Genomic DNA, 20032 nt, shown 5'->3' with positions numbered 1-20032 from the left:
TTTACAGAGAATAGGGGTAGCCATAAAAAGAAGCCCCACCCTTCAAGCAGTGACAACAAAGTCAAGATCATGGCCCATAGCCCTTCTAATTCTTACCTGATCAATTCTGATATCCAAGTCAAGGAAAAAATTTCACAATTCTAAACACAGAATCTAGAAGCCAAAGAAGACCCAAATATTCTGCTCTATGCCCTACAGTTATGTTACATGTATTTGACTAGATATAAAAATTCCTCCATTTTAAAATCAAGTATAATTATGAGCGATAATTCAGTTACAAAATATGTTTCTAGAGTACTGTGCTAATTTTTCCCCCATTCTAATCCCTCCTCTGCAAAGTTCTGAAAACGTTAACAGAATTTAAAATTTACAAAAGAGAATTACATTTTTAAAAAAAAGTTATCTTGTATTTGGTTCTCCTTTAGATATAGCTCTAACAGATCTGGCCTAATACAAAAGTCTTTCTCAAAAAAAAAAAGTCATATGAAACTCATTAGAAATGATTTACTGAAAGAAAACAGGATGAATTAAAGTTTCTTGGATTTAACTGATTCTTTTTTATTAAGAGAATTACTGATAATTTTTGGTGCTGACTAATTACAGGTAGGTCCTAAAAAGGTAATTTAGAATATCCATTTTCAAAACATATGAAGATTTCTGCAATGTTAGATTTCAAGAGAATTTCAATAAATTTAATAAATTCCTTGTTCTAACTCCAAGCGGGATTCCACCTTTGTTCGTTAAACAATTATTTACTGTGTCCTTGTTATGTGCCAGGCTCTACTCCGAGTACTACAGCAGTGAACAAGACAGCCAAGGTCTCTGCTTTCACAGGGCTCACGTTATGGTAGAATGAAAAATAATTTCACATCGTCAATAAATGCTACAAAGAAAACTGAACAAGGTAATGTGATGGAATGACTATAATTGTGGTTCTTGCCGGATGGCCAAAAAGACCTCATCAAAATAGAGACCCCTGCACTGAAACTTGAGTAACAAGAAAGTTGGCCCCGTAAGAGATCAGGGAAGAAGCATTCTAGGCGGTGGCGGGGGTGGCGGTGGCGGCGGCAGCAAGGCTGCTCCCTAAGGTGGAGATAAGCCTACCATGTTTGATGGCCAGCATGGTTTAAGTTTGGTGAACAAGAAGGAAAGTGGCATGAGACAATGTCAGCAATTAGGCAGAACCCAGGTTGGGTAGAGCCTTGTAAAGCCAGAGTAAAGAGTTTAAATTTTGCTTTAAGTACGAGGAATAAGATCCTACAGCTTTTAAGCAGAAAAGGCAATGACAGATTACCTTATTAGTTATAATTTACTAAACTGAAACCATTTTTGGTACAATATAAACTGAATAGCTTTTTAACATGGAAAAGGACAACCCTTCTCAAATTTCTAGCATATACTGTTAAAAAATAGTATTTTCAAGACAATTTTTTATTGAGAGGCCAAATAGGCATATTATATCTTCATATTTAAAACAAGCAACATAATTTCAAATGCAAATATAGTGCTTACATTTTTTTAAAAATCGTACAGTGCATTATAGAAAAAAGAGTTGTGACCCGGACACACAAGCCTTCAATTCTAGCTCTAGCATTAATGACAACTAAATACAACATTTAACCCTAATCATTTCATTTAATACACGAAAGCACCAGACCACGTCATGTTTGTTTGTTTAAGATTTCATTCATTTATTTGAGAGAGAGAGAGAGTAGGCATGCACGCACAAGTAGGCAGGGTGGCAGGCAGAGGGAGAAGCAGGCTCCCCATCAATTAGAGAGCCTGACCTGGGGCTTGATCCCAGGACCCCGGGATCTTGACCTGAGCTGAAGGCAGACGTTTAACTGACTGAGCCACCTAGGCGCCTCCACGTCAGGGGTTTTAATTTTCTTTTGATCAGGGTATGTATATGTATATGTATATACACACATATTATACACATATTAACACTCTATCTATCTATCTATCTATCTATCTATCTATCTATCTATCTATCTATCTATCTATCTATCTATGCATCATCTATTTTGGGAGGCACCTGGGTGGCTCAGTCGTTAAGCATTTGCCTTCGGCTCAGGTCATGATCTCAGGGTCCTGAGATTGAGCCCCGCCGAGCTCCCTGCTCAACAGGGAGTCTGCTTTTCCTGCTCCCTTTGCCCCTCCCCCAACTTATGCATGCACACTCTTTCTCTAATAAATAAAATCTTAAGTATATATATTTGATCAATGTTTAAATGGAATATTTCAGTGGAACAGGGAAGGAATCTGAGTTTCACTCTAAGTATGAGGAATAAGATCCTTATAGTTCAGGCAAGATCACTACTGAGGCTCCAGCTACTTTCCCACAGCTGAAAACCACTCAAATAATATCTGAAGTTTCTTTCAGCTCTAAAGTTTTAGCAATACATGAAATAAACATTCCTGGAGTGAATAAATTCAGAAGCATGTGCCAGGTCCTGGTTCCGCACTTCTTCAATGAACTCACCCACTGAGAACACGGGACCACGTTGGCCAGTGCCATGGCTATCGGGAGCTCTCCCTGGTCTCCCATCATCGTGACCAATTCTACCAGCCTCTCAAACCGGTCGGCCAGCACCGTTTCTGCAAGTGTGTCAAATTCTGTGCCTTGCTGGAGGATTTTTGTCAGAACTTCCATAAATGTAGCTCTTGTCTGAAGATCTTTATGATAACCTAAACCTGATAAGGACAGATAGATGCAAATTTACTAACACAGCCGGTTGAAGTAATTTTCTTGTCTTACATGCCAATTCCCTAGGTTTTCAATTTCTAGAGGAAGCTTTCATTTTCTCTCACCTATGGAGTGCATGAGGCCACTGTCCACATTAGCATTGAGTAAGTTTGACATGGCGAGGACCGTACAGTGCCTCAGTGACGCCAGCCTCCGAGACATGCCACGTTTCCTGCCACCTGTTTGTGCATTTTCATCTTCAACTTCACTACAGTCATTCAAAAGGTTCATGAACAATGTGAAATACCTGAGAAATAAAAAGACTGACTCTTACATAGTGAAGGCCACACCAACCAGAAGACTAATCAGATATTCTGGAATCATGATATGTGCATCACATGAGTGGTCTCGGGTATCTGTTTCTCTCTAGCCCTGGAGTAATCAGCCAGTGTGGCTCATTATGAAGTGTGCTGTGCTGAATATGATTTTATCCTGACAAAGCCAGTACATATTCATAACATAGGCACGAAAGAGATGCAATCTTTCCTGGTCAATGCATCACTTTTAGTGTTTACCATATAAAACGAGTGGTCCAAATAGTTTAGAGAATGCTATTTTAAATGACTTAATGAGGTGATCTGGGTTTTATTGCCAATAATTCACTGCTTGGATTATTTTCTTTAAAAACACAAAACACATAGTTGTTTTCTTAACCCAGTCCTGTCACAGGGAATACTGCTTCATGCGTGGGTTATATTTTACAGGCAGCTGCCAATAATGAGGTCCATTTTCTAAATATAATCATTTGCCACTTTGGTTAGATTTTGTTTTGTTGTGTGTGGGCTTTGTTTTTTGCTTTGCCTTTTTGGGGACTGAAATTTACTTAAGAAATAACTGTGATTTGGCTTCCATCAATTCCACACCATCTCCTTCCTCTGGCTGCAGCGGAAGACCAGCCAGGAGTGAAACTACCGCTTCCATGCTCGCCTGGTCCAAGTCTCTGAAGAAAGAAAATTTAAGGACCATATAAATCTTTCAGGTTCTTCCACTCCACCCTCCCCTCAAATAAACACCTTCCTAAGAGAACGTTAGGGATTTAGGAATAATCTATTTCATTTAACTATTTATTAGGACAACCTAAATAATTTGAGTTAACACGCGCACCCAGAATGCAAAAACATTTCAAGTGAGGGAGAAGGTGATAACTTTCATAAAACCAAGCCTCACAAAAGAAATATATGTGAATGATTATGTAGTCTGGTGTTTAATTATTTTCTGCTATGTGGCAATAAGTATTTACTATTAGAGCAAATGCAGGGAATTACTTTTTAGAGAGACTCAAGCCAATTAAGTTCCTTAAATAATACCTTCATTGATTATAAAATAAATACAATCTAAGGCTTTATACATTTTATTTTCCAACAACTATAGACTATCCTTCCTAAATAGACAACACTAACTTTCCAAATAAAACTTTCTCACATATGATTTTACTGAAAGTCTTTCAGTTAAAAATAGAAAATAAAGATTAATATATATATAATTAAAATGCAAAAGCCTGATATCCAAAAAAGACATAATAGCTAGAAGTAGTTATCAACACCCCAAGTAAACCTGCTAATACTTAATTAAAAGTCATTCTTTTATGTTTTTGTTCTGTTTTGTTTTTTACCTTGTAAGACATTTTACATCATCATCTGCTGCTTGGTTTGATGTTCCCATTACCCAGTCTGTCAGGTATTCTACCATCTTATTCCTACAGAATGGCAGGGAAAAGGAAAAGAGCAATTTTTTAAGTCGCACATACACCTTTAGTCAATATTTTTTTAAAGTGCAAATAGTTTGCCAAATCACTCAGGGCCTATGACAGTTTCATAAAAGAGATACCACTACTCCAACCCTCACAGTCAGAAGGGCACTCACAGGCAACTTGGATACTGATCCTCCACTGATACTGATTCCCTTAGCCAGGGTATCAATTTGGAAACAGAATCAAATTCTTAACTCAAGTATAATTTAGAAAAAGGGACCACTGCCATGGGCACAAAGCTTTGGGAAATTTGAAAATACAGGAAGAGAAAAATAAAAACGTAAAATGCTGCTTTTCCATCCCCCTTCCTCCTTTCCCATGATAATCAAGTACCTACTATTTTTCTGTACTTCATGTAACATAAGATTTATAAGACCCCACTTTGCTCTTTCGAGAACTCACCTAAATTTCATCTCTTGACAAAATGAGAGGTCATCTCTCCTTGCCATCATTACCTCGACTAACTGACACAGTTTTGTTTTTATTTGAATTGCATGGACCATATTCCCAAGCACACGAACATATCTATTTAGACACAGAAACATTCAGGGGGAAAAAATATCAGATATAAACAAAAGAGAAGGTTTTCTAAATGCTTTAATCTCTCAGTGAAATGATTAAATGTAACTACAAAAACTGCAGTGTTTTTATTTTATTTATAGGCGTACATATGTAACTTCTGGTTACCTTATTGTCACATCCCAATTTGGGTACAATAAAGAATGGTAAATTATTTCCCTAATAACTACCAATACTGATGTGTTTCTGTTACATTTCAGTAGACTCCTTACCTGACTAGATTTAACATCATTGTTTCAATGCTAGCTTGCCCCAGATGTTCCGAGCTGCCTTCAGTATGATTATCTAGTAAGTTCTTCATTATAGCTATGGTTTGCTCCACAAATTGAGTATTGGTGTCAGTCAATAAAACCTATATAAAGAACAAAATACATTTTGGCATCAAGGCATAGCAGACAGACCATAGAGAGATGAAACTGCCTGACCTAAATGTCATACACATGCAGAAATGCACCCACAGGCATATATCCAAACAGGTGCACAGACACACAGAGACACTCATACCCACACCCAAGACATTCGTAACCCCTGGCACACCCACACACTAGAGTTGCCAAAACCCAAAACTGATCCCTACATTAGATGATTCTTTTTTCTGCAATTTTTTGCCTATTTTTAAAAAACTGTGAGTGATGTTCATGCCAATATTTAATTAAATAATCAAAAAGAAAAAGGCTTCATTATCAAACAAGTCACTCTATTCATAGGAAAGGGTGAAAAATAAAGCAGAGAACACTTTACCTGTCCTTGGGAGTCAAAAAACTTGCTGATGGTATTCTTCAATTTGTTAAACAGCATTGGATAAAGAGCAGGACTCAATTCAAGACCCACCAGATCCTTAACATTGGTCCGTATTTGAAGTCCCACCTTCTCATGGTTACACACCATTAAGGATAACAGCCGATCCATAAATTTGCTGACAGGTGTATCTGCATTTCCCTCTGAAGACATCACTGAAATCATGGAACCCTTGCGTTCACTGACTGGGCCCATGGGTGGGCTATAGGTTGCCAGGCCAGAATTGCTTCTCTGCTGCAGGCACACTCCCCCAAGGGCACAAAGGAAGCCAGTCATGTTGATCCATTCCTGTAGGGAGTCCGTGTCAGACAAATCTATGGATCCTCCTCCACTCACATGAGACATTCGCCTCTTAACAATGGTCTTGTGAAGGCTTTCAGCAGCCTAAACACAAAATTTTTATGGAAAGCATGAATTCAACCTCAAATGGTTGAGAGACTTGACAAAATTACTTTTTATCCAACATTTCTTCCATGACAAAAGAACATTTTTTACATTTAAAAAATCCAAGTCTTCACCATTTCTAGTCACATCAAGGTATCTTACTGCCCAAGGCCAGAATGGAGGTAGCGATGGACACACACGCAATATCAGATATAAAAGGAAGACTATGGACTGCAGCTCAGAAATACATACACTCCAATTATTTGCTTTTACCAATTCCTGGACAGAGAGGCAAGGTCTAAGCTGCTTCAAGGAATATAAGCATTTGGAAATTTTCAACCAAGTAGTGTGTGCACTTATTAGTGATGGCCCAAGTTCAAGTGCTCTGGGACCAGCTTTGCAAACACTGTACTACTATTAACATAGATTCTGCGTGGCAAGATGAGGGTCATCAAGCAAAAGAACCACTGAACAGAAAAAGGCTGGTAATGAAGGAAGTGCAGAAAGACAAGAAACAATAGAAAAAAATCAAACTCTACAAGAATCTGAGAAGGAATCTTCAAAGAATTCTGATCCTGTTAGTTTATGGAGCACAGATGAGAAAGAAAAAATCTTACTATGTGTGGCAAAGATTTTTCAAATTCAATTCTCCTTACACACTGCTTACAAGCTAATACTCATCCTATTACTGAAGACATACCAACCCAAGAAAGCAACATATTAGGGGCATTCTGTGACATAAATGATATAGAAGTACCACTGCACTTGCTTCCTTATGTGTGTTTGTTTCGTGGGAAAAAAATAGCCTTTCTCCCATGAAGGACTGCTTTGAATACAGAACTCCTGAAACTACCATTTCTTACGGCACATGCATTTACTGCAGTTGTAGCTAATATTAGAATACGGCTACTCTCCCTCCTGTCGTGCAGCACATAATCCTTTTCAGGACCTAGGCTACACATATTTATGCAAGTTCTCTGAACAAGAGTAAAGACAGAATGCAGTTTGCAACATGGTGACTTAATGTGGACCACAGTTAAAGAACCATTGGATATAACGCTCCACCTGACAATGAAAGCCTAGATCTTGCATTTTAGTATTTTCTGTCACCTACTTTGTGAGGTTAGCTGGACTAAGTCAGATAATGGATCAGCTTCATACCTTCAGTGATTAGTGCAATAAGGAATCATTGGTATCAGACACAGAAATGTCCACTACCAAAGAACTTGCAGCTGGCTTATAAGCAATAATGTGGTAGAGCATATATTTGGACCAAATTTACATACTGAGATTATTAAACAGTGCCAAGTGATTCTGAATTTTTTTTAGCAGCAGAAGGGCAAATACTCGGCATATTGACTGCATGTGGGCTGCAGCAGTGCTGAAACACTGTAATCGGTGTATCCGTGACTTATTTCCTTTATTTATTAAGAATTTGGATCCAGTACCACTTAGACATCTCTTTAATCCAGTCTCAACTCTTGAGCCAAGTGCTCATGCTGAACAAACACTGTACTTGGCATCAATGTTAATTAAAGCATCATTTAAAAAAAAAAGCATTATGGAATAATGCAATAGCAGCTAAGGCTCAGCTATCTAAACAAAGTTCTTCTGTATCTTTATTAAATACTAAATTAGGGGCGCCTGGGTGGCTCAGTCGTTAAGCATCTGCCTTCGGCTCAGGTCATGATCTCAGGGTCCTGGGATCAAGCCCCACATTGGGCTCCCTGCTCAGTGGGAAGCCTGCTTCTCCCTCTCCCACACCCCCTGCTTGTGTTTCATCTCTTGCTGTGTCTCTCTCTGTCAAATAAATAAATATTTTTTAAAATGCTAAATAAATAATAAAATTAAATATTAAATTAATACTAAATTAAATAAATACTAAATTAAATAAAAATACTAAATTAAATAGGAAGAGCTCAGAGGAGCAGCTCCATCACCTTAGTCACCTGCAGCTGGTCCTTAAAGTATTGTTAATAGTGATACCCATCAAAGTGGAGGCAGTGACAATGAAATGGATAAACAACTTATTAATGGACCCAAACATGTGCAACAGCGACTTTCAGATACAGAGGAATCCATACAGGGAAGTACGATGAAACTGCCAACAGTGGTAAAGATGAAAGCAATGCTCCTGGTAGCAGTAGTGGGCACAGTGATGGATCTAGCATTGAGGTCAATTCTAGCCATGCAAGCCAGTCAGCTGGGAGCCCTAGCAGTGAGGTACAGTCAGAAGACACTGCAAATATTAAAGCCCTTAAAGAAGATGAAGATGACAATCATGGCCATAATCCTCCTAAAAGCAGTTGTGGTATAGATCTTCAGAACAGCAAGTTAGAAAATCAAGCAAGCATTTGCTTAGGGGATTCCCAAAGCCCATCAGAAAAAAAAATGGGACAAGGGACAGAATAGGAAAGGACCTACTTTTTAATACTGAATCAATGCCATCAGTAGATAATCAAATACAAATGCTAGATGCCTGTTCATACTCTCCAGACCCAGAGCATGATACTTCAGGGGAAATAAACACTGCTCATATAGTACAAGCATCTCAAGAATCTTATATTACACACAGGCAACTTTCTTGGGGAGACTACTGGGAGTGAATCATTAAACTGCCTACACTGTGTTGGTCCCTAGCATCACCAGCACCACCACCATGATGGGCATATTGTTGATGATATGCTAGGTGCAGCTGATGTCAGTTGCAGTAGCTCCCAGATCAGTGCAAAATCAGGAAAAAACATGGCTGATTTTGATGAAAAATTTGGGTGTGAAGAGCCAACTAGTTCAGATTAATTCACATGCAGAACTAACATCTTTTCAAAAAAAAAAAGAACATCTTTTCTCCAACAACATCTTCCCAATTTAGCATCCCATTTATGTCTTAGTCAAAGACCTACAGTCTATAAACATCAATTCAACAGTAATGCTCTAACAGACATTAATTTGTGTAACGTTTGCAAGAAATTTCCTTTCTTTCCACTTTATTGTGGAATACAGTTCAAGATATGACTCAATCTTTCTGAAGAATTAAAAAATCAAACAGAGAAACTTCTCTGTTCCTTAGTATGCTGGTTTACAGACAGATTCAAATGAGATTCACTGAAGGCTGCCTTGAAAATTTAAGCAACAACAGGCAGAAAGGAATTTTTTACATAGTTATCAAAATTCATTTTGTATATTCTTATTGACTAGGTGTGGTGAATTCACAGCATTTAATGTATTATTATCAACATGTGTTTTAGTAATTGTAGTTTTCACAATGGGTTTAAAGACTTTTCTCTCACAGGGTTTATATTTTATCACTCAGCCTCGATTTATTCAGCACTTTTTACAACTCTAGATTAGGTCCCCTCCAACAGAAGCAATAATACTTATTCTCTTCTTGCCTCTTGGAACATACTAGTGATTACTCTGTTTTCAAATTACAGTTAAATGTTCTTGAACTGTGTCATATTATATATTAAAAAAGGCTAAATAAGTTAAACTTAAGCTGAAATAGAAACATTTTGATAATGGCATTCTTCTTCCATCTGAGGAGATCTTTTGTGTCTTGACTTCTGCAGTACATAAAGAATTAGGTTAGTGTTTTTCTTTAGTTTGAATTCTGCTGTTTATTTATATACTTCTTAATGGGGTTCAAATGAACTATAAATTTCTGGCTTTTCAGGTCTGTGCCACTGGTATAATTTTACATTTCCCTTGATAATGTTCTATTCTCTGGCATAGTGAATTCAGTTATTAGTTGAATACGTTATATTATAGTAATATAATGTTTTCAGCTTACCTCTGCCCAGGCCTGATATAAATGTCTAATTTTAATGAATATTTAAGTACTTCAAAACATTTTTTTTACCTAATTGAATTAGAAAAAGTATATGCAATATTTTACGTTCTGCTCTTGGTCTTTAAAGGGCTCTAATTTGACAATCACAATAGAAAAACTGTTCATGTAGGAATAAGAAACCACTGATAGACCTCTGTTAGTGAATCCATTTGGCACATATTCTTTAAAAGGAATGCTTTTTTTGTTTCTTTCAAGTTTTTATTTAAATTCCAGTTAGTTAACATAAGGTGTAATATTAGTTTCAGTAAAAGGAATGTTTTTAATGGCTAGATGATATTTCACCATTTACAGAGGTGCTATAGCAGTTAATTTAAAAATGTTAATTGTCTTTTAAAAATCTTTGTGAAACCACCAGTTTTTTCAAGCAGTTGTATCAATTTATATTCCCCATATGTGTATCTGCATACCCTATTACCTAGCAATTCCACTGTTAAGTATGTACTTTACAGAAACACATCTAGATGGTCATCAAAAGACAGGTTCAAGAATGTTCACAGCAGAAATATTCAAAATAACTAAAATTCTTTGTATAGCTATCCAATGCCCAAAGAGTAGAAAGGAAAATTAAATTGTAGACTGCATGTTGAATGAAAATACCTAGAGCAGTAACAGTAAATGAATGACAATGGTATGAAATAGTGTGGATGAGTCTCTAATGTTGAGTGAAAGAAGCCAGATACAAGAGACTGTATCTCTAGCACTCAATTTATATCAAGTTTACAAAGAGGAAAACTATTGTATTTAGTAGTGAGCATAATGGTTACTCTTGGGTTGTTAGTGATTGGAAGGGGGGCACAATGAAGGTTTTGATGTGCTGATAATGATTTATTTCTTTTTATGTTCTTTTAAAGATTTTATTTATTTATTTGACAGAGAGAGAGAGAGCACAAGCAGGGGGAGTGGCAGGCAGAGGGAGAAGCAGGCTCCCCGCAGAGCAGGGAGCCCAATGTGGGGCAGGATCCCAGGACCTTGGGATCATGACCTGAGCTAAAGGCAGACGCTCAACCAACTGAGCCACCCAGGTGCCCTGGTAATGATTTATTTCTTGATGTGGGTGCTGGTTGCACAGGTATGTTCACCTACTATTATTCTGAACTGTCGCTTAGATTTATACATGTTTTTGTATGTATGTTATATTCTGATAAAGAAATAAAGTCCAAACCTAAAATTACCATGTTTTTTTAAGAGCCACTAATATATTTTTGTCATAGACTAATATAGCAACCCAGAATATCAAACTTCTTTTAAAAAGCTTTGACTCACATGAACGAACCTTGCAAACATTATGCCAAGTGAAAAAAAAAAAACAGTTGTATTATGTGAAATGTGCAGAACAGGCAAATCTGCAGAAAGCAGACTGGTGGTTCCCTAGGGTCAGAGGGAGATTAGCGAATGACAGCTCAAGGGTATGGGTTTTTTTTAAACTGGGGTGATGGTTGTGCAACTTTGTAAATATACTTTGTTTTTGTCTTGCTTCATGGTCCATGATGCCAGCTGAAGTTGCTGGTATCAGTACAATGAAAAAAAAACTGGCAGGATGGGAGCAAATTATTCTGCCATTCTTCTAGATCTTTGAGTTGTAAATCAAATCTGGGGCCGATCACTCCACACTTGTCTAACACCTGCCTGTGAGGGTCACAACAATTTTCCTAGCTCTATGATCATCAATGATTTCAAATTCACCAACGTAACCATGCTTCATCATCACAGTCAGAAACCAGATGATGACTTTGGAACATTGCCTAAGGAGAACCTGAGTTTGCCTCTGTTTTCAGCACTATTGATGCTCTTGAAAGCATCTGCCAGGATGTTCATGCATACTATTATGGCGGCACAGAAAGGTGGCCAAAGTAACAGTACTTTTTAAATGGGTGAACTGTATGGTATGCAAATTATATCTCAATCAAACAGTTATTCCCCCCAAAAAAGCTTTCATCCTAAGGCCACATGTCCTCTCCAAATGACATTAGGTAAATATTTTTGCTTTACAAAACATAACTTTTTTTCCTTGTTCTAATTAAGCATGACAAGAAAAAAGCAATGGGAGGCTAATCAGTTTTTCTCTTTTTTAAGATTTTTTTTTTTTTTTTTTTTTTTTTTTTTTTTTTTATTCATGAGAGACAGAGAGTGAGAGAGGGGCAGAGGGAGAAGCAGGCTCCCAAGGAGCAGGGAGCCTGATGAGGGACTCGATCCCAGGACCCGGAGATCATGACCTGAGCTGAAGGCAGTCGCTTAACCAACTGAGCCACCCAGGTGCCCTAATCAGTTTTTCTAAAACACCTAATAATGAGAACAATATATGGCCATTACAAATCGATTATACATAAATACCAATTAATTATTAATTTCCGGGGTAATAGATGAAAATAGTTGAATGAAATGTCCAAATTTTTAAATTTCACTCAACCTATGGGTTCAATCTTCTGCCCACCAGATCCCTTAATTAGAATACCTAATAGTAAAACATATTGTTTCAATTTTAATTTATTTTCTCTACCTGTGTCGTCCCTTTCCTGAAAATTCCATGAAATACCCTGATGGAGAAAGAGAAGGAAAAAGGGTAAAGGAATGGTCTCTACCGTAAATCATCTCTAGCTCCTGCTGGCCACTATTTCTGCAAAAATGGCAACATCTGATATCTGTGCTGTCCAGTACGGTAGCAAATTCCACATGTGGCTAATGAGTCCTTGAAATGTGGCTACTGTATGACTGAGAAACTGAATTTTAACTGTATTTAATTTTAATTAATTTAAATTTTCATTTAAGCTTAAGTAGCCACATGTGACTAGTGGCTACAATAGTGCAGTTTTAGATGAACCATAACTAAGTAACAGTCTTACGACAACTATACACATATTATACTAACAGTGACTCAAAGATTATTGAAGTGAAATACATATGTCTAGCAGATCAATTAAAAGACAAAAATCAAGGGCGCCTGGGTGGCTCAGTTGGTTGAGCGACTGCCTTCGGCTCAGGTCATGATCCTGGAGTCCCGGGATCAAGTCCCGCATCGGGCTCCCTGCTCGGCAGGGAGTCTGCTTCTCCCTCTGACCCTCCCCCCTCTCATGCTCTCTGTCTCTGTCATTCTCTCTGTCTCAAATAAATAAATAAAATCTTTAAAAAAAAAAAAAAAAAGACAAAAATCAACTTTACAAACTCACCTGGCCATCTTCCATTTTAGCTTTCGGGTAGTTGAGGATTAGTTTTGTAGCTTGTTCCCACTTTGCATGCGTATCTTCCCAAGCCTAAAATGAAGGCAATTACCACTTGAAAGCACCTTTAAACCCAGAACTAAAAATCAATCAGCAGGAGACAGGTCTCAAACTTGGTAGGTATTATAATATCCTACTTGTAACAGGCACATGTCTTAGATGTGCTTCAAAAGCTATTCTGGTCACAAACACACACACACACACACACACACACACACACACACACACGAGGCTTCCACATTTGAGGGCGGGGGCCTGGGAGGGCTATTTCTGTTGCTAAGGGCATACCTCGGTGTTTCCTGCAGTGGGATGCTCAATGCGTCTTAGTAGTGCCATCACTCTTTTCTGAAGAGCTGCTCTTCCTAAGCAAAGACAAGAGCAAATCGACCTGTTGCACTCAGAGCCCTGCTTGCCAAGGAGAACCTGGCAAGCCCAACCCATAAGGCAGAGTAGGAGGAGGGGAATGAATGCTTCAAATGATAAAGGTGAACACTTCCTTTTGCCGACTTCACAGGAAAGGTATTTAACTTGGACTCTACAATGTCCACAGCATAAAAGAGCTATTCCCACCTATATTTACTCAAAACACGTGCCTGTGTTTAAAACTTCACTATATATAGTTCAGACACAGTAAATAATAAAATGTGTAACTGACAGCAGTTTATACTGTCAGTTTTTAAACAAATGTGCCGCCTATTAAAAGCTCAGTGAGATACTAACAATTTATTTCAAATGCTATTTACTTTCACCCTATCTTGTGTAGAAAGGATTTCAGGTTAGCTATTTGAATGAACGCTATAAGCTTACAAAGTAGTTCCTACATTCCTAGCACAATCAGATGTCGTGTGATTCAAGGCAAATGGAGTGGGGGGTGGGGAACATTATCCACATTTACCTGTTGACATCATATTGCTGACAGAGGCAAATTCCATAAATGTGTTATAGTTGGGCAAGAAGTTGTGCACGGACACCTCATCCACCCCACACCGGATATCTGCTTCCTCGCAGAGGTGGCGGAAACAGGACATGGCCACCAGAACAGCTTCAGTGTCAGGGCTCCACAGGAACATGTACAGGGCCACTTCTAGTTTAGTCTGAGCTTGTCGGCAGATTGGGGGGGTGCCGCTGCACCCTGCTGCACTATCCTGGGATAGTGGGGATGGGAGGCATTATGTTGGCAACTTAGGTAATTTTATTTACAAAATCCAACAATGCAACACACTGTGTGCCATATATGTCTGCATACAATAACCCACAAAAGCTTTCCCCTGCAATCATGACAGCAATTTTCAAACGCCTAAATATCTTGTCTGAATGAGAAATGAGATTATTTAGACCAACATCATGTTACTATTTGTCCAATTTCAAATCGAACAGGTATTGTCCTATTCCAGATTCTAGAAATGCAGATTAAGCCAACACAAACACAAGTAAAACACACCCACAGCATAAATCTGAATGAAAAATGCAGTGCACTTCTAACTCAATTACAAATGACAAAGGAAGTAATAAGAAATTCTATCTACCTACTGGGGGGAAGAAATAAAGTACACTGCAACAAGGACTAAAATGAGGACACAAACAAGAACTAAATATTGCGGGCGCCTGGGTGGCTCAGTTGGTTGAGCGATTGCCTTCGGCTCAGGTCATGATCCTGGAGTCCCTGGATTGAGTCCCGCATCGGGCTCCCTGCTCGGCAGGGAGTCTGCTTCTCCCTCTGACCCTCCCCCCTCTCATGTGCTCTCTCTCATTCTCTCTCTCTCAAATAAATAAATAAAATCTTTAAAAAAAAAAAAAAGAACTAAATATAGCTGTAGAAGGTATACTTGATTCGATTACATTCTTCCAAAAGAAATCCTCATTTACAAAATGAATATAAATTCCATAGTTAACATAGTCAATAGTAAACCCTGTACTGCTTATTTGTTGTTTTGTCCTCAACAGAAGATTATACTGAAAATTAGGGATGAAAAAGCTCGGGTCTGTACTTCTCGATTTTTCAAGTCTAACAATAAAATGCCAGTGGTAAAGTGGACCAGCAAGATCTTCTGTGGAATATCAGTATAATCAAGATTCCTGCAGACTATATAATGGCAAAGATTAGGAAAGTTAACCTAACCACCCTACAACAAGGCTGCAAATGCATACTGCTGACCTTCCCATGAAAAAAGCAAACTGATATTTATCTCTACTGATAAGGATTAAAGAATGTACTCTCTAGATTGGTAGCTGTATACTAAATGCCAGAAACAGTTTTTAACAGTAAAGATACCATTAAAAAAAAAAAAAAAAAGGTTTGGTCTATAAAAGAAACTCTTTTGTAATGATTTAATATTTTCACTTGTACTATGATTTTTATTTTTATTTATTTTATTTTAATTAACATATAACATATTATTGGTTTCAGAGATACAGGTCTGTGATTCATCAGTCTTATATAATACCCAGTGCTCATTACATCACGTGTCCTTACTGTCCATCACCCAGTTACCCTATCCCTCCCACCCTCCTCGCCTCCAGCAACCCTCCGGTTGTTTCCTATGATTAAGATGCTCTTATGGTTTATCTCCCTCTCTGGTTTCGTCTTGTTTTATTTTTTCCTCTCTTCCCCCATGATCCTGTTTTGTTTCTTAAATTCTACGTATCAGTGAGATCATATGATAATTGTCTTTCTCTGACTGACCCTTACTGTGATTTTTAAAAAGAATTATGCACACAAATAAAAAATATAAACGCTTATCTATAACATCAAGCAAAATGCTTTATCTCCCAGTAAATCTGTATTTTTGGTAGTTGGTACAACTTTTAAACTTCTGGGATATGAATGGTCTTCCTTTATGCAGTAGAGGTTTATAATAATTATAGCTATCAGAGCTTGTAAGTGTCAAATAATCAAGTGCTATTTACACACGATCTCATTTAATCCTCACAATAATTCTGGGGCATAAATTGTTATTATCTCCATTTTTAAGTTTATGAACTGGGTCACAGAGATGTTAGGAACTTGCCTGAGGTTCCACAAAGAGCAGTAATGGAACTAGAATCTAAGCAGTTCTTTACCACGCTGTATTATTTAGTTGAAATTTACCAAAGTTCATTCCGGAAAAAATATACAGCAGATGACAATGATACAGGAAAACTGCAAAAGAAGCTGTTTACCATGGATGAGTTTCCTTTTCCCTTCCGAAGAGAGGCTCCAGGAGTACAAGAAGGTAGTAATTCTTCATGATTCATGGACATCTGACCGGCAGTTCCACTTGAAGGAACATCACATCCTACCCCATAAAGGAAGAGAAAGTGACAGGAACTTCTATCTGCCTGCTAAAAAGAAAAAATAAGTAAGCCTTCTGAAGCACTGATAACCAAGAAAAATAAATACATAATACGAGCTGTCTTCCTGTTTGAGACTATCCTGGAAAACCTCTCATCCCAACTCCCACCCCTTAACTTGAAGAATATGCACTAGAAACCCAGTAATACAAATAATGTTTGTTCAATGTCTTTGAAACTCCTCTTAGCTTTTCACCCTTCAAAGCATCAGGAACAACAGATTCTAGAAATGCAAAATTAACATTTCTAGATCTAACATGGACAGAAGTAAAACATCAACAACATAAATCTACCATATGAAAAATATAATGTACTTCTCAGTTGATTATAAATGAGAAAGATTTTCTCCCAGAAGATTTTATCCTGTGCCATGTTAGGATAATTTGAAGCTGACTCTTTTGAGATTAAGTTCCTCTGGACCAGTAATTAACACTGGTTTGTATGCCAAGTATGTTGAAAGGATAACTTTACTGACCAGACTACTACAGATTGATTACTAGATTACTAATGCTTATACTCTGGAGAATTATACCACAGACAAGTCTACCCAGATGCCAACTCACCATTAGCCCATTTGTAAACAAAAAATTTAACAAGCCACATGTTACACTGAAAAGCATGAATTTAATACATTTAAGATTTTTTTGTAGCTATCATTCTAGAAATGGATAAAAATTCATTGGATCAAGTACTCCTAAAATTCTGACAAAATAGAAAAAAATTTTAATTGACTATAGCTCTTCTCTGGCCCCCTAAAACCCTGTCCCCATGTTTTAACAGTTAGGAATCAAAACTTTTCACTCAGCCCTAGGGAAGAATACTCAGATATTCAAAGAGGTGAAACTGTTATGGCAGGAATATAAATAAACTTAGATTAAACATCCCCAACCTCTTCCCTTCAGTTTCTTGATAGATAACATTCTCTGGACTAGCCTAAGCCATAAGATTCAAGCCTTATGCACAAACTTAAGATGGAGACTCCTCCTAGACTCCACAGAGTCCTGCTTAACTCAACTAGAACTTATCAGGACTGCAGCTTTAAGGACAAAGGCTCAGAATAATTTTTAAAATGTTCACTTGTCAGTGATCATCTTCTGGCACATATATTTCCCTTGAAGACTTTGTAAGCAGAAAGAGCTAAAGTAGGACTTAATTTGGCTAATATACATTTCCTTAATCTATTCCCATTACCCCCAAATATTCTTCCATTTTAAAGATGTCATTTTGCTTACCTTATTTTTAAGAAGAAATTTATTCCTGCAGATCAAAATTTCCCGCAACCATTTGAGAATTTCTGTGCTACTAAGCATTTGATGGCTAGTTAATTTCTTGCAGATGTAAAAAAGCATTTGAGAGCTGCAATAACATAAAGTTCATTGTTATCAGTATCATCAATAAATAACCTCACAGAGACAATGACATTCTCTCATAAGGAATACAAGTTTAGAGAAGCTAGGATTTGTTTTAGAGAAATGGTTATCAAAATGTTAACAGCATGAAAATCAAAGGGAATAAGTCTACAGACTACATTAAAAAAAAAAAAAAAGAAAAGAAAAAAGACTATGGACTCCAGGAAACAAACTGAGGGTTCTAGAGGGGAGGGGGGTGGGAGGATGGGTTAGCCTGGTGATGGGTATTGAGGAGGGCACGTTCTGCATGGAGCACTGGGTGTTATACGCAAACAATGAATCATGGATCACTACATCAAAAACTAATGATGACTAACATAACATAATAAAAAAATTTTTAAAAAAAGCAAATAATTCTAAATCCTCTAACCCCCCAAACTCCCAACTGTTTCATCCACGCATCCCATTTTTGCAAAGACTCAAGAAGAAATGACAGACAACATGCACAGCAAAGACTGTCTGCAAACCCAGTGCTCTAGAGCAGGGAATCTGCAAATAACTGCCTGTAGGCCAAATCCAGTCCTTATTTGCTTTTGTAAATAAAGTGTTAGTGGAACATGGCCACACCGTTCATTTACATATCATCTCTGGCTGCTTTCATGCTCCAACAGTGGAACTGAATAGTTCTGACAGAGACTATCTGGCCCACCAACCCTACAATATTTACTACCCGACCTTTTAGAGAAAAAATTTGCTGATCCCTACTCTACAGCCACACTGTGCAACACAGTAGCCACTAGCCAGCCACATGTGGCTACTGAGCATATGAAATGCGGCTTGCCCAAACTGAGATGTGCTCTAAGTGTAAAACACACCCAAATTTTGAAGACTTGATGAAAAAAAGAATGTAAAATATCTCAGTAACTTTTATATTGATTACATATTGAAATAATTTCTAGATATATGTACTGGGTTTAAAAATATTATTAAAATTAATTCTACCTGTTTATTCTCTGTAATGTGGCAACCAGAAAATTTTAAACTACATATGTAATTCATATTACATTACTACCAAAGAACACTGTCTGTGTGTAGGATTTAACTCAGCTGCCTGGTGACTTAGTGCACCCACTTCTATGAGGAGATAATGACAAAACACATTGCCATTTTTCTCAATATGTTGTCTTTGTGCTCTTTAAAAGATAAGAATTTATTAAGCAGAAAATAAATTATAAAATTCTATATACATTTTTACCTCCTAAGGCAGATGTTTACTATTAATTCACCTATCAAAATCACTGGTATCATGGGAAATTAATGAAAGACCATAGTTTGTTAAAAACAAACTATTAACATTACAAAATTTTAACACTCTAAGCTTATAATTGTAACAAACAATTTAAAACACAGTTGTAACTACATAGAAATCTGAAACAGAAGAGAATACACCAAGTAACAGTACTCATGGTTGGGTAATAAAATTTAGCACGATGTTTTAAAATTTACTTTCTAAATTGCTGTGACAGCAATTCTTACAGTTAAAACAAGAAGTAATCTAATTAATAATTTCAAGTCAAATAAAATACAAAATCATAAAACCTCTGTAAATAAAGTGTTATAATAAACCAAGTACTACAGAGTTAATATCTAAACAAAAAAAATAAATACAAAATAAAATTTTAAATTGAATTAAAAAATAAAAGTACATATACCTAATTTCCCAGAATGTCTCTACAGGAGCATCAGGATTCCACAAATCAATGCTATCTAACTGATGAAGAACCAGTAAAGCCTGAATTTTAAAAAAAGAGAGAGAAGAGTTATTCAAAAGTTTTTTTGCAAATCGAGTTATTTAATTGCAGTCCTAGGACTAACACACAGTATAAAGCAAAAGAGAAAAAAAAACTCTGAAGAACCCAAATCTCTAGGGAATAAATGTAGAATCAAATTATTTTAATTCCTATCATTCCTACTTTAAATGGCATACAGGGATACAGTTGAATGATGAATTCAGAGGAGCAATGTATA

General features: G+C 37.1%; 1 protein-coding gene across 13 annotated transcripts in view; it reads right to left on the bottom strand.

The window, feature by feature from the left end:
- NF1 (neurofibromin 1) overlaps positions 1-20032 on the bottom strand; it is a 289382-nt gene that overhangs the window by 147647 nt on the left and 121703 nt on the right. For 11 of the 13 annotated variants that reach the window (XR_010408419.1, XR_010408418.1, XM_054510961.2 and 8 more), the window contains 13 exons: positions 19717-19796; positions 17888-18011; positions 16485-16646; positions 14221-14470; positions 13614-13687; positions 13275-13358; positions 5820-6260; positions 5291-5430; positions 4902-5024; positions 4362-4445; positions 3573-3689; positions 2815-2996; positions 2486-2697 (listed from right to left, as the gene is read on the bottom strand). Coding sequence is in view for 11 of the 13 variants with exons in the window: in XM_054510961.2 (XP_054366936.1) it covers positions 2486-2697; positions 2815-2996; positions 3573-3689; positions 4362-4445; positions 4902-5024; positions 5291-5430; positions 5820-6260; positions 13275-13358; positions 13614-13687; positions 14221-14470; positions 16485-16646; positions 17888-18011; positions 19717-19796 (2073 nt within the window). In the remaining 2 variants the exon portion in view is untranslated. Of the gene's footprint in view, positions 1-2485; positions 2698-2814; positions 2997-3572; positions 3690-4361; positions 4446-4901; positions 5025-5290; positions 5431-5819; positions 6261-10383; positions 12645-13274; positions 13359-13613; positions 13688-14220; positions 14471-16484; positions 16647-17887; positions 18012-19716; positions 19797-20032 lie in introns of those variants that run through there. The other 2 variants (XM_064582367.1, XM_054510962.2) reach the window with 2 other exon arrangements.

Source organism: Mirounga angustirostris, unplaced genomic scaffold, assembly GCF_029215605.1.
Source record: "Mirounga angustirostris isolate CCGP_5_RB_7025 unplaced genomic scaffold, mMirAng1.0.hap1 SCAF_17, whole genome shotgun sequence".
NCBI classification, from domain to species: domain Eukaryota; kingdom Metazoa; phylum Chordata; class Mammalia; order Carnivora; family Phocidae; genus Mirounga; species Mirounga angustirostris.
The sequence above is the reverse complement of the archived record's forward strand: the minus strand, read 5'-3'. Positions and strand labels throughout refer to the sequence as shown.